The sequence below is a fragment of the Coturnix japonica genome, chromosome 2, assembly GCF_054131305.1.
Source record: "Coturnix japonica strain WE chromosome 2, WE-NBRP24, whole genome shotgun sequence".
NCBI lineage: Eukaryota > Metazoa > Chordata > Aves > Galliformes > Phasianidae > Coturnix > Coturnix japonica.
In genome coordinates this window covers 66467549-66482113 of record NC_140664.1, presented here as the reverse complement: position 1 = coordinate 66482113, position 14565 = coordinate 66467549, and the positions used below count along the sequence as shown (strand labels likewise).

Sequence of the window (14565 nt, the reverse complement as noted above, 5' to 3'; positions counted from 1 at the left end):
TTCCACAGCTTCCACGTCTTCAATTCCAACCATTGTTACAGACAGTAGTGTTTCAACAAGCCTCCCAAACCCTGTGCTTCCAGCAATGTCTGACCAGTTTAAGGCAAAGTTTCCATTTGGTGGTCTGCTAGATTCTATGCAAACATCAGAAACCTCAAAACTACAGCAGCTAGTAGAGAACATTGATAAGAAGATGACAGATCCAAATCAATGCGTCATTTGTCATCGTGTGCTTAGTTGTCAGAGTGCTCTCAAGATGCATTACAGAACACATACAGGAGAAAGACCATTTAAATGCAAAATTTGTGGACGTGCCTTTACTACCAAAGGCAATCTAAAAACGCATTTTGGAGTTCATCGAGCAAAGCCACCACTTAGAGTACAGCACTCGTGTCCCATTTGTCAGAAGAAATTTACAAATGCGGTTGTTCTTCAGCAGCATATTCGTATGCATATGGGTGGACAAATTCCTAACACACCATTACCAGAGGGCTTCCAGGATGCCATGGACTCAGAACTTTCCTATGACGAGAAGAACATTGACACACTGAGCAATTTTGATGATGACATTGATGAAAATTCTATGGAAGAGGACCCGGAGTTAAAGGACATGGCAAGTGACTCAGCAAAACCCCTTATCTCTTACTCTGGGTCATGTCCTTCTTCACCGCCTTCTGTGATCTCCAGTATCGCTGCTTTGGAGAATCAAATGAAAATGATTGATTCTGTCATGAACTGTCAGCAGCTGACCAGTTTAAAATCCATAGAAAATGGATCAGGGGAAAGTGATCATTTGAGCAATGACTCCTCATCGGCTGTTGGTGATCTCGAAAGCCAGAGTGCAGGCAGCCCTGCAATGTCAGAGTCTTCTTCCTCCATGCAAGCTCTGTCTCCTGTAAATAGTAATAGTGAAAGTTTTAGATCAAAATCCCCAGGTCTAAGCAACCAGGAAGAACCACAAGAAATACAATTAAAGACAGAAAAACCAGACAGCCCACCACCTGCAGCTGAAAATGGAGGCGCGTTAGATCTGACATCCACCAACCCTGGAAGACCGGTCATCAAAGAGGAGGCTCCTTTTAGCCTGCTGTTCCTGAACAGAGAACGTGGTAAGTTTAAAAGTACTGTTTGTAATATCTGTGGCAAGCCTTTTGCTTGTAAGAGTGCATTGGAAATTCACTACCGCAGCCATACTAAAGAACGTCCATTTATTTGTACAGTCTGCAATCGTGGGTGTTCCACTATGGGTAATTTAAAACAACACTTACTGACGCACAAATTAAAAGAGCTGCCTTCTCAGTTATTTGAACCCAACTTTACTCTAGGTCCCAGCCAAAGTACTCCTAGCCTGGTCACCAGTACAGCGCCTACCATGATCAAAATGGAAGTGAATGGTCACAGCAAGCCGATCTCTTTGGGTGAGGTTCCCTCGCTTCCAGCTGGAATCCAGGTTCCTGCTGCACCACAGACAGTGATGAGTCCGGGGATCACCCCCATGCTGGCACCCCCCCCTCGCCGCACTCCCAAGCAGCACAACTGTCAGTCTTGTGGGAAGACCTTCTCCTCAGCAAGTGCACTGCAGATACACGAGCGCACCCATACTGGTGAAAAACCGTTTGGTTGCACAATCTGTGGTAGAGCTTTTACCACAAAGGGGAATCTTAAGGTAAGAGGCCAAATGCAACTGTAAAGGCTTGGGGGGATTGAGGTACTGTACTTGAACTTGGCCGATTTTAGGGCTAAATCTGTGTCCCAGAAACAGGAAAGAATGGAGATTCAAGGCTTGTTGTATGCTGATGTGTTTCATTTTTCTCCTGTGTTAAAGACAGGGACCAAAAAGAGGCTATGCAAGGATGTGTTCTTTAAAACTGCTTCTGAGTGTATGTGCACGTACGCTGTATTTTGTCTGACAGACATGATGTACGGACAGTCAGCTGATATACATGCTCTGGCAGTTCTTGTGGAACAACACTGAAAAATAAACTCATTCTAAACCAGAAATACAGAACTCTCAGCAACTAGTGTGCCTGTCGCAGATTTTCATTTTCTATTCTGCTTTAAGGGCACTGCAGACTAGAAAGCAGTTCCCCACTGATTTACAGCAGGTCACTGCAGGACTTGTGCCTCTTATTCACACAGTCTGGTTAAACACCAGGACACAGCCTGGGGAATACACTTCAAACTGTCTTAAAGTTGATCTTTTTTGATATTACATTTAGCAAAACGATTTATGCATTTGATGTGAGTTAAAATATTAAAAGATGTTAAAAGGGGAAGGGCAGAAAAAATGCCATTTCCTAGCATGAGTAAATAAACTTGGTAATCTTCAGAATGAAGAATTTCCAGCTTGCATACAAAACTGTCTAAACCAAAGAAGATGCATGCACTTTGTTCTTTTGGTGCACACTGAAAGATTACTACAGAGCTGGATTTTCCTTTGCATAGCTTGACCAGTATGGCCTTAGAGCCATGTCTTAACTGGAACTGATTTGTTTCCAATGTGTATTTAAAAACTTTTTTATTTAAAAAAAGCAATCAATACTGTAACAGGGTCTCAGCCCAGCCACTCAACTGGAAGATGCTAATGTGAGGGTGTTTTTTGTCCCATTTGCATTGCAGGTGCACATGGGAACGCACATGTGGAATAATGCACCTGCACGCCGTGGCCGTCGCCTCTCCGTGGAAAACCCCATGGCTTTGCTGGGTGGTGATGCACTGAAGTTCTCTGAAATGTTCCAGAAGGATTTGGCAGCTCGAGCCATGAACGTTGATCCCAGCTTTTGGAACCAATATGCTGCAGCTATCACAAATGGACTTGCCATGAAGAACAATGAGATTTCTGTCATACAGAACGGAGGCATTCCCCAGCTCCCAGTAAGTCTTGGTGGAGGTGCCATCCCACCTCTAAGCAACCTTACCAGTGGCATGGACAAAGCGCGCACAGGCAGCAGCCCTCCCATTGTTGGTTTGGACAAAGCAAGTTCTGAAACTGGAGCCAGTCGTCCATTCACCAGATTTATCGAGGATAATAAAGAGATTGGCATAAATTAAAAGCATTCATTACAAATAACTGTTGGACCACTACTCAGCGCAACACATGTCCTGTTCCATGTACAGCTTTTGAAGTTAAGCATTAGTTTCCTGACCTAAATGCATAGGTTTCCCTTAAAATTTTACCTTTAGCAGAAATACCCAACTTTGTGGCTGCTGAAAAGTTGTCTTGCAAGATCTGCATGGTACTTCTTTCAACAGTGAGTTTGACTGTTATTGAGAACTGTGAAACCATTTAATGTAACAGAAACAAATGAACAAAAAAAAAACATTGGATAACTTCATTAGAAACAGAAAGAGGCTAGTATACGTCCACTTTCTTCTTAGAAACCTTACTATCAACTGAGAGAGGGGGCTTCACTATGGCATTCTGTCACACTTGCTGGTTTTGTTCACATTAGTTAGCAACTTGGACTATGTTTTTAGGAATCTTAATCTCAAATAAGTGACTTAGTACCCCAATGCTGTGTATTATTACAGTATCCTTGTCTGTAGTATTTATAATGTTAAGACTATGCGGGTAACAGACAATATACTAGCCCCAAATTTAAATGAAGCTCTTGTACTGCAAAATACATCTGGTTATGTGACCTTTCTTTTTCTTTTCTTTTCTCTCTCTTTCTCTCCTTTTTTTTTTTTTTTAAAGCAAGTCCTGTTTTACTATAAATAAGTGGTTTACTTTAATGCAGACAAAATTGTGCAGTTTTATTGGGAAAGATAGCATGCTTTTCATGTGCAAGTACCTGTCAGTAACAAACTTCTTTTTTAATTTAAGTCTTTGTAGCTGCTATGTGGACAGTTGTTCTATTAAATGAGAAAAAAAATAAAATAAAATGTAGTGTGGACTTTAGCTCAATGATTGGAAAACAAGTTACAGACAAACCTTAGCACCATAAATTATTCACAACGTAATAAGCAGTTGTGAGTAAATACTTCATGTTATCAGAGCTGTACAATAAAAAGGTAATGTTTGTATAATGTGGTTGCAAACTCTTAATTTATACTATTGCACTTTTAGTATTTTGTATTAGGGAGGTTTGTCTATAATTTGAAACTGAACTAAGATGTAAACTATTTTATAAATAGTACTTTGACTTAAGGAATAACGGGGAAGACCCTGTTACAGTTTCTTGTTTTGTTTTAAGGTCAAACAATGAGAGCTCTCTTAACTAAGCAGAAAAGCTGCAGAGAACTGTCAGATCCTTAGGAAAAATGGGCCTGCCATTTCTTAAATTGAAATGATTCATTTAACTTTCCTACAAAGCCCACTTAAAAGCGTGACTACCCCCAGCAGAATTCCGATAAATTTATCTTAGGAGTGTGATATTAATACAAGTCTAGGATAGATGACAGAGAACATTGCATAGATATAATTTTACTGTAATCTGTTCTGTCTTTCACACGTACCCACCAGAAAGATGTTGACTGCCTAATAATGTGGGGAAAAAAATAAAATAATAAATTTAGGGCAGCAGGAGCAGTAGTATGTTATGTGTTTATTTCCAACTCTCATTGATTATCTTCTCAGATCGCTCTGAAGCACAATATACTCTGATTAATCAAATATAATTTTATGTTGATTGCATTATTTCAGTTACACTGAGTAAATAAAGGGAATGGTTCCACTCATAAGTTAGGCTGGGGATGCTGAGAAGACTGGGGCTTAATCAAAACTTGAACAGTAAACATTTTGTGTACTACCTCATTTTTGTGCATTACAAGCTTGGTGGAGTCTGACACTATGAACTTTTGTCCAGCAGAATTGCTTGAGGGACATTATGGGTAGCTGGGTAACAGCACAAGAAGTTTTATGCCCCTGCGGAATGAATCAGACAGTGAGGTCTTCTCATTTAAGACTGAAAAATAAGACAATCTTTCTTACACAACAAAAACCGTTACTGTAAGAGGATGGTCTATTTCTGCCATCATGTAATGGAGTGAAAAGAGTTTCAAAGACTTACTAGCTGTTTGTTTCTACTGGAAATGAACAATGAACTTTATGTCTCCATTTTTTACAACAATGAGATAGATATATAGATATATATATCTATATATAAACAAAATTATGTATCTATAATGCCTCTACAATATAACTTTTTTTTTTTTTTTTTTTTTTTCCATGGTGTGTGAGTGGTTAGGGGTGTTTCAGAGCATTTTGAAAAAGAAAACTGAGGTGGCTTAATGTTGCTGTATTTCAGCAATTGAATGTTTTTATTTATCTGTGTCATTTTTGGTGTGACTTTTTTTGTTAGTATTTGGTACCATGTAGTGTTATCTTTATTCCCTAAAGGATGTGTATAACTTAAAAAAAAAAAAAAAGAAAAGAAAAAAGAAAAAAGCATAAAAGAAAAAAAAAGTTAAAAAGAAAAAAAGAAAAGAAAAAAAGGGGGGGGAAAAAAGGAAAAAGAAAAAAGATGTAAAGTGTTGTAAATAAGATGGTTGATGATGGTACAGTAAGACTGACCCCATTTTGTATTCAGGGTTAGGTCATTCCTCTCTGCATGGTGAAGAGACACTATTTTTATACTGTGATACCATGTAGGGCTAGGAGCCTCCCTGAACCAGCTGGGAATTGTTATTTAGATCCAATATTTTTTATTATTAAATCTTGTTGGCTTGACACACCTACTGATTGAAATGGATGTCTTAGTCTAGGTTACTATTTTTTTCATATGGAATTGAATAAAATGCAGGATGTAATATTATTTCTGAATTGCGTTCCTTGATTATTCTAATAACAGTCTGATATGAGAATAAGGTCACTTGTGGTAGATTGGTGTCAATGACTTCTAATCGTTGCATCTGAAAACTGGAATAAGGTTGACACCTTGTATTTAAATGCTGCTCTAATGTATATTAGCGGTGCAAAGGGTAGAATTATTCCAGTCTCTTTTCCAATAAAAATAAATCCTCATTGCATTTCACGCAAGACAGTAGAAGAAAAAAATATATATATTTTGAAGGAGGGAAAACAGCCTTTGAAAGTACTACTGCTTCAAACTGACTGCGTTCTGCACACCTTTTATGTGCTGTTTACAACAGAAGGTTCCTTTTCATGTTGTTTAAACATCTACCTAAAATCCGTAATGTACTGTATGATTTGAGAACAAGTTTATCAGAAGTTCAAATTCAAAAATTCAGAATTAAGAACAAAATTAACAGCTTGCATCCATTCATTCCAAATGACATATTCTCTACACTAATACCTGTGGCTTTTTTTCTTTATCTTTTTCAAGACCCCAATTTATCAGAGTGTGTCTAACTTTAACCAAATTATTTTTTCATGTTAATTTAAATGGAAGTATTTACATTCTTGATGCTAGGTGTATGACTAAGTATCTTCTGCAAAAACCTCTACATTCAAGCTGCTACGATCTGGCGATGGATGCCTGCTGCATTTAAAATGAACAATAAGTAAAAGAAAAATCTGAATTAATTATCTTTTAGTGGCCTTGCTATAAAAATACTCTGTTTTATAAGGTCTACTCAAAGAAGGTATGAGTTTCCTCTGGTGACTCAACAGTAGGTTTATGCTTGTGCTTCTCTCCCTGCGTGCACATCTCTGAGCCTTGCTGAGAGAAAACCTGACATGCAAAAAAGGAAGGGGTTCTGATAGTTACAATACTGTTCAAAACAGAGAGAAAAGTTTTCTGCCTTCCCATCCTCCCCTACCGAATAGGATGAAAGCAGAAATGGCATCTATTGTTAAATAAGCAGTGGTTTATATTTGGTCTTATAGGAAGATGTTAATGAATTTGAATAATTAAATGTGTTACACAGGTAAAAAAAATGGTCTGGTGAATTACAGGCATTTAAAAATAGAGACATGTAGGAATTCTGTAATCAGAAAAAGATGCAAGTTACGGTGTTATGAGGAGAGAGGTTATTTTACATTGTGAAAATTTCAGCAATGCTTTCAAACTCTTCACTTTTTTTTTTTTTCCCACAAGTGATTAGAAATAGAGTATTTATGACAAATATGTGACAGAATTACTTTTTCACCTGTTTTATTTCCCCTTTCTTCTGCATGTGTGTATTAGACTATTCCTTCTTCTATTTTGTCCTTTCCGTCTTGGCAAATATTTTGCATTCCTACTGCTGCATTCTTTTTGTATTTCTGTTGCCTTTAATTTACTTCTCTGCATGTACTCTGCCATTTGGAAGATACTGTGGGTTTTTGTTGTGTTTTCTCCCCTTTTTTCTCTAATTCTGTGAAAGTCAAAAGATGTACCCTTTTTTTTTTTTTTTTTTTTTTTTTTTTTTACCTGCATGTAATGCTAGCATAATGAATGATGAAGTAATCAGTGATACCATCAGGTATGTGTATAGCTCACAGGATGTGCTAACGATCATGGCACAGAGCAGCCACAGATATTTAGGAGAATGGAGACTTTCATCTTAACTTCACCACACCTGCTGTTACACCGCTGGAAACTCCATGGCCTTCAGTGGAGATACTCCAAATGATTAGCTATATAGTATATTGAAAGTATGTCTAGACAAAAGTATTCTGGACTTTATTTTTAAAAAGAGGGAAGAGATAACACTTATATTTTAGTATACACTGCAAGATTGTTCCCATTTTAAAGGAATTCATGAAATCTGAATCGAAAAAACATGACCGTGCCCCTTAATATAGAATTTGATGTGAGAACATCATGTGAATAATCAGTCCCTTCTCATCTATATGAGTAAAAGAACTTGTAACTTTTATGTATAAAATAGAAAAATTTGAAGAGCTTGCTGTGAGATTGCTACACAACATGCACACTACCACGCAAAAGCTTTTCCTTTGCATATATGAAAGGTATTGGCAGATTAACTAAAAAGAGTAAATCTTGTGCATGCCACAGCTCCAACGCACAGTATTTTATTTTTTCAAAAGGCAGAATGGATCAATCAGTTGACAGAGTGACAAAACTGAGAGCCAAAAGCTTTGCGTTGTGCCACTGACATAATTTAGAGAGGCGGGCAAGTCTCTAATTAGACTCTGATTCTACCTGACAGTTAAATACTCCTGGGGCCCCTGGGAATCTGGGGGTGAACTCCCTCTGCAGAGTCAAGTAGCACCTTGTAGAAGTGGGATGAGTTGCACTGTCAGTAAAGATGGGAAAACACTTTTGTACCTACCTCACAGGGATGTTGTGAGGAATAGTTTTATGTCTGTACAGTGTTGCAAAGATGGAAAATGCTTGGTATTACTGCTGATTTTAGAGAGTTTACAGTACAGGTTCTATTATTTATTATTTGTACACCAGTTGTACCTGCAGGCTTCAGTCAGGACTGAGCGCCTTGTCCTAAATGTCGTGCACCAACCTAGATGAAATTGATACAAAATTTTACTCAGTAACATTTTCCAGTGGGGTTTCTTCGTTATCAAGTATCTATTTGATTACTCTCGTTGGCCTCATTCAGTTGTTCAGGCATTTGAATGGATTTTATCCATTTTTTGACTGCAACCGAGTTATCTGGTATTACATTTTGTTTTGACTTGTATTGAATTTCTTCTAGAAAAAGCACCAATTTTCTATGGATATGGATAATCTAGAGTCAAATCTTGCTATCAGTGGAATTCTACTGTACCTTTTGCTATTAAAGCTAAACATTAAAATAAATGTGTGTGTATATATTATTATACACAAGTATATAATATACATGTACTTATAAACATGTATGTTTAAAATCTTTTTAGCTGCTTAGGATTAATTTCAAAACGTGTATTTTGTTCAAGCGTTATCTATCTCAGATGCAATTAAAACATCATTAAATGGTGCTGGCCCTCATTAAAGGCAAATGAGATATCATGATAGCAAAAGACATATCATTACTATGATTATATTTCTGTAGTCTTATGAGTAAAGTTTCTAAGCTACAAATGTGTTTTAAAAAAAAAACCCTTCATTACATCATAAAACTCTTTACTTAGTTTATGTTGAAGTAAACTATTATATCAGGATGAGTCACTCACTGTATATAAGTATGTTAAAATAAATTATTATATGATTCCAAAGATAATGCTTGCTATCATTTGGATGTGGAAAAGAAAGTAATTTGTTTCCCAGATTGGGCAATGATACTTAATATTTTTTTAGACATACAAATTCATAATTATCTGATTTACAGTGGTATACAAAGTAATCTCTTAGAAAATGGTTCATGTGTTAAATATATTAGCTCAATTAATTCTATGGATACTCTTGTCTTTTTGTTTGTTTGTTTGTTTGTTTTGAGTTTCAGGGAAATTTTGCTTTAGATTTATTTAAGGCATCCTTAATGATGTTAGCTACTGATTTCACTTAGGCATCTTATGGAGTAAAGGTAGAAGTAGTGATGGGCAAATCTCTCATTCGTTTACTTCTAGTCATGGGACTGTATACTACAGAATATAGACCTACAGGTATACTAAAATAAGTAATGTAATAAAGATAGACTGATGGTAGAGAGTGAGATAATGTCTATACTGGTATTCCTATAGCATTACCTGTTGTTTGCAGCAAATAAAATGTGCACATAGAAGAATGCAATCATCAGGAGAGATAAGCACGTTCATTTGTTTTCCATCACTTTATAGTGACAAATGTGTCTGACCTAGGAGGTCTGGGTTGGACTTTGTTTTTTAAACATCCTTATTAAGAACAGTTGGAAACAGTCATCTCAAAAGTGGTGAACACTGTTTGTTTTGTAGGTAACGTATAATTGGACCTTACCTTCTCATTTGTCTGTATTCCACTAAGTGACACATTCCAACAAATCTTCTTAGATCACTTAATAGTTAGAATTTAGCCCTTCATGTAGCTTTTAGTCTACCATCATCCATTTCCAAACAAGTCTGCTAAAACCAACAGGGTATCTAAGGTATTGGCTAATGTACATAATGGGTAGCAGAATAAAGTTCCCTGTGCGTTTTGGAAATTTGCTTAAAAGAAAATTCAGTTGAATCTTCAAACTGTTGTTAATGTATCTTGTGTTACTTAAATGATGTCTATTCCATCTTTTGGAACTGTCTGGGCCAGACTGTGGTACTTGTCTTACACTGCCAAATGCTCCACAGTTTCCTCTAGGTAAACTAACGGCATGTCCCAAGCAATATTACTCATTGGAAGGACATTTTTATAAATGTTATCAAGCATCCTATCACAATATCTGCATACCAGCCCCGTGAATGTTATCAGTCTCATTCCTACCAATGAGACTGATAGCTGGGGACATCTTTCTTATACCTCCACTCTACTTTCCTCATGAGTTCACCAACATTTCTTCTCCAATGATGCATTTTGTTTTTCTCATATCTGTGGTTTGATTACATTTCTGTAATGATCACGCTCTTCCTGTGTTTCTTTTAAGACAGATTGGATTTACAACATCTGTCTTGTAGTATATTTAAATTAATGTCTTCTTTAATTTTGGGACCAAGTCATCTTGTCCATATTCACACCTCCATCTAATTCCAGTCAGTTTTTCTTTCTGGTTCTATGAGTAGGAGGTTCCGCACAAGAATAAATATAGCAACATTCAGCATTCTGAAATTAAAAATCAAAGTGCTTTTCTGGTTGGGAGTACTACACACTCACATATTGATGTGTTCAAGCTTTTTAGCCCCAGTGCTGAGTCTATTATACGTATAAGTAGTTCAATTATTAAGGCCTTTATAACTAGAGACATTTTCACTCTGCTCTTGGTTTTCCATACTTTTCTTAAATGGCGGCATGGAGTTTTCCCCAAAATCTTCTTCAAAATTACATTTAACTAGTGGCCATTTTTTTTTCTGTGCAACAGGTAACTTGTAATAAACAGTAAACCAATTCTACTGTTATTTCAGTGGAATTATTCACTTAAACTTCTGAAAAAGAATTAAATCTAAAAGGAATACAGTATGTTAATTTTTCCTTTTAAGTTTAATTTAATTTAATTTTTAATTTTCCAGTGCTTAGTAACAAAAAAGTAAAAGGATCATTTACCATACAAGAAACAAACATTAGAGATAATATTACAATATTAGTGTTAAGCAAAAATACGGCACAGAACCAGAATAAAAGACAACAAGAAATACAAAAATGTTTGACACACCAGCATGAGTTGTTTGTTTGTTTGTTTGTTTGTTTGTTTTTACTGGATACTAAAAAGACGCAGAACTGTACTCCTAAATGACTAACACAGCAATCAACATTATAGAATCATAAGCCTTATTTTTTTTTCACAAGTGATTGTTTCTCTGAAGTTAAGAAGGACACCTAGTGGGATATTAAGCAGCATTTTGAACAGGGCCAGCTTCTCATAAGAATTTCTTATTGGCTCAGGAAATACCCTGTTGTTAGAGTGGGAGAACTGTAAAAGTCAGAAGTCTTGTAGAGTCAAGATTAGTGTGTGTGAATTTCCGAAGTACATTTCCAGTTTATCTATCTCTGCTCCAGGGTCTTAGAAAAATATGGAATGCTTCAGTATTTCTAAAGCTTATCATAGGATTTCAAAAGAGGAATAAAAATGACTCTTAGAACATCCTGATAACAGTGGCTATAGGAAGCCTCATCCTGATTTTTGCTACGCAACACAGATAACTATTCTAATTCCTATAGATTCACTTCTGATTTACTGGTGTAACCAATATTAAAAAGCCAGTACTGGCTAAAAGATCACTGTTTCACAAATCTTAGTGCATATTATCTCTTATAACCCACAGTACACATTGGAGCAAATATGTCATATATAAGGCATATCTATACCACTGTATGTAACAGGTGTGTACTCGTTCTAGAGTCTCCATGGCCCAGAAAAAGTAACATCCATACTAACAGACTCTCTCACTCCCTTGAAAAAGGAATGGTTAGAACTAAAGTCAATACTGGGATTGATCTCCAGCCCACACAATATTCTAAATTCCATCTGGGCTGATGATGTCCTGACCCTCCTGCCCTGGCCCCAGTTGGTCTGGGATGATGGCAAAGTGTGCAAGAACAAGCTTTTCTATACTGAGGATGAAAATGCTCTTCTATGTTGTCTTTTTCCAGCACACCTTTACATATATCACTTTTTAAAGTCTTTGGAATGAAATCCTTATTGGATTGCTCTTTCCAGCATCCTTCTGTCTTACTGTTAGGAAACTGACTTTTCTGATATGGTTTCATAGTTCTCTTGACATGCTCCAGTGGTTTCATAGTTCACTTGTCAAGAAGAAGGGCTTACTCCACCAACTCTTGTGTGACAAACAAATTGCTTCTTGTCGACCCTAGATTGCTGTACCCCTAGATCCAGTTAAGATGGCAAAATGTCTTTTAGGACTTGTTTATTCATTTTTTAATCTAACTATGTAATCGAGGTAATTCTTGTTCCAGCATAATATACATATGATTATTTGGGAATAATATTTCCTGAATACTTATGTAGACTGAGAAGTCTCCTAAATAATGACTTCAATTAGGCTAAGATACACTGTGTAGCAATTCAATAACAAAAGTCCTGGGAGGTAGGGGGAGAAGAGGATTGCCAGTTGCTTAACACAGTATGCTGGATGATAACAAAAGACTTCGTGCTGTGTCATATTTGGCACATGCTGGCCTACAGTTATGCATAGCAACTCCTAGGGTTTAAGTAGTTCTTTACTAAGGTTTCAGTCAAGAAAAAAGTAAAATAAAAAGCATGGTGTGCAACTTAGTAAGACAGCCACCTCCATTTAAAAACTCTTACAGGATATTCAGTCTTACAAAACATTAGCATGGAAGATAACCAATTCATCTTCCATTTCTGCCTAAAAGTAATTGATAATGCTTTTATTTACCAATTCACTGACCTAACCACAGGCAGCTGAACTGAGGTTCTAACTTAAAAAAAAAAAAAAAAAAAAAAGAAAAAAAAAAAGAAAAAAGAAAGAAACAAAAGCTAAGAAAAACTTTCCCAAAACCTCAAATGTTTACAGTTTTGCACAGCTGACCTGGGAACTGCAGTATATCCAACATGTAGATTGCATTTCTCCTTCCTGTTGTTTAAGGGATTTGAATATTTCCTCTGGGAAGGTCAGTTAGCTGCATCTTTAAATTGGCTAAACATTCTATCCTGTTCTTAAAATGAGTATAAATATATGCCAGATATATTTTATTTTAAAAGGATAATACTTTGCAAAAATGTCCAGAAATCTTTGACTCTATAGTCCAGTGGGGCTGCTCTTCTCTCTTTCTACTTGAAGTGCAATCACTTCCTTAGTAACCTATTTTGTAAAACATAGGGACTTTGCTCATTTCTGAGAGAATAATCTTTTAATATTAAAAGCCTATTTCAAAAAACTATAATGACTGTTCAAATGAAAACTTTGGCTAACTAAGTCAGAGCTAAAAGCAGATTTCAGGTAATTTGGGATGAGATAACATTCACTGTCTGAAAGGGTGAGAACTTGTCCACTGCACGAAAGAGCGAGACCTTAACAAGGTATCAGAAAGCAGAAAAAAAAATCCCTATTGATTCCAATATAGACTTTTTGTTTTGTTTTTAACTCATCTATATTCCAGTTCATTAACCTGGGGTAAGCTTTCCACATCTTACATTTGACTTCTACTATCTTCATGCTGATAACTGGCTTCTTTGCATTTCGTTTTGTACATTGACAACTGGTACTTTTCTGTTCACCGTATGCATTACTGAATAACAAGCTGTTACGTAAATGGTTTGTCTACACAGAAATGAGAAAAACATAGTGTTTCAGTCTTTTTAGGTATCAGTTGATGTACTATTTCCATTCTTCTACTCAGCTGAAAGGGGTAGGATTTTCTCATTTTTTATTTCAGTGTATGCCTTGAAATGATATACACCCACTGAATGACCTCCTGTTTGATAACTTGTTCTCTGTTCTGAAACAAAACAAGAGCAAGTGCTGGATTCTGCACATGGGACTGGACAAACCTGGATATATGTAAGGACAGTAGGACAGAGGGTGGAAAGCAGCCCCACAGAAGGGGAACTGGAGGTTCTCTGATGGCAAGTTGAATCTGAGTCAGCAGCATGCCCTAACAGACAAAAGGGCCAGCCAGGTGAGCAAAGAGATTGTCTTGCTCTGCTCTGCACCAGTGCAGTCTCACCTCAGGCATTACGTGCAGTTTTGATCATCAAAATGTGAAAAGGGAATAAACAATTAGAGAGTGTTTAAGTGAGGTCAACAGAGGTGGACCTAGAGAGCAAGATGTATGAGAACCAGCTGAGATCATTTGTTTTGTTCAGCCCAGAGAAGAGGAGGCTGAGTGGAGACCTCATGGCAGCCTACAGCTTCCTCACGAGAGGAGCAGAGGGGCAGGCACTGTGATGCCAGAAACAGGACCCAGAGGAACAGTGTGGAGCTGTGTCAGGGAGAGGATCAGGCTGGGTATTAAGAAAAGTTTCTTTACCAGAGGGTGATCAGGCAGTGGATCAGGATCCCCAGCGCAGTGGTCACAGCGTCAAGTTTGCTAGAGTTTAAGAAGCACTGGGACAGTGCTTTCAGAAGTATGGTTTGTTTTTTAATTTGGCCCTCCGTGGAGCCAGGAGTTGGACTCA

At 37.0% G+C, this 14565-nt stretch overlaps 1 protein-coding gene across 4 annotated transcripts in view; it reads left to right on the top strand.

Moving 5' to 3' along the window:
* The window catches only part of SALL3 (spalt like transcription factor 3), a 21532-nt gene extending 17004 nt beyond the window's left edge, over window positions 1-4528 (top strand). For 3 of the 4 annotated variants that reach the window (XM_085537708.1, XM_085537707.1, XM_085537709.1), the window contains 3 exons: window positions 1-1109; window positions 1326-1666; window positions 2620-4528. The exon at window positions 1-1109 is cut by the window's left edge. In XM_085537708.1, the coding sequence (XP_085393834.1) occupies window positions 1-1109; window positions 1326-1666; window positions 2620-3051 (1882 nt within the window). In that variant the 3' untranslated portion in view covers window positions 3052-4528. The remainder of the gene's footprint in view (window positions 1110-1325; window positions 1667-2619) is intronic. The other variant, XM_085537710.1, reaches the window with a different exon arrangement.
* Window positions 4529-14565: the final 10037 nt, after the last annotated feature.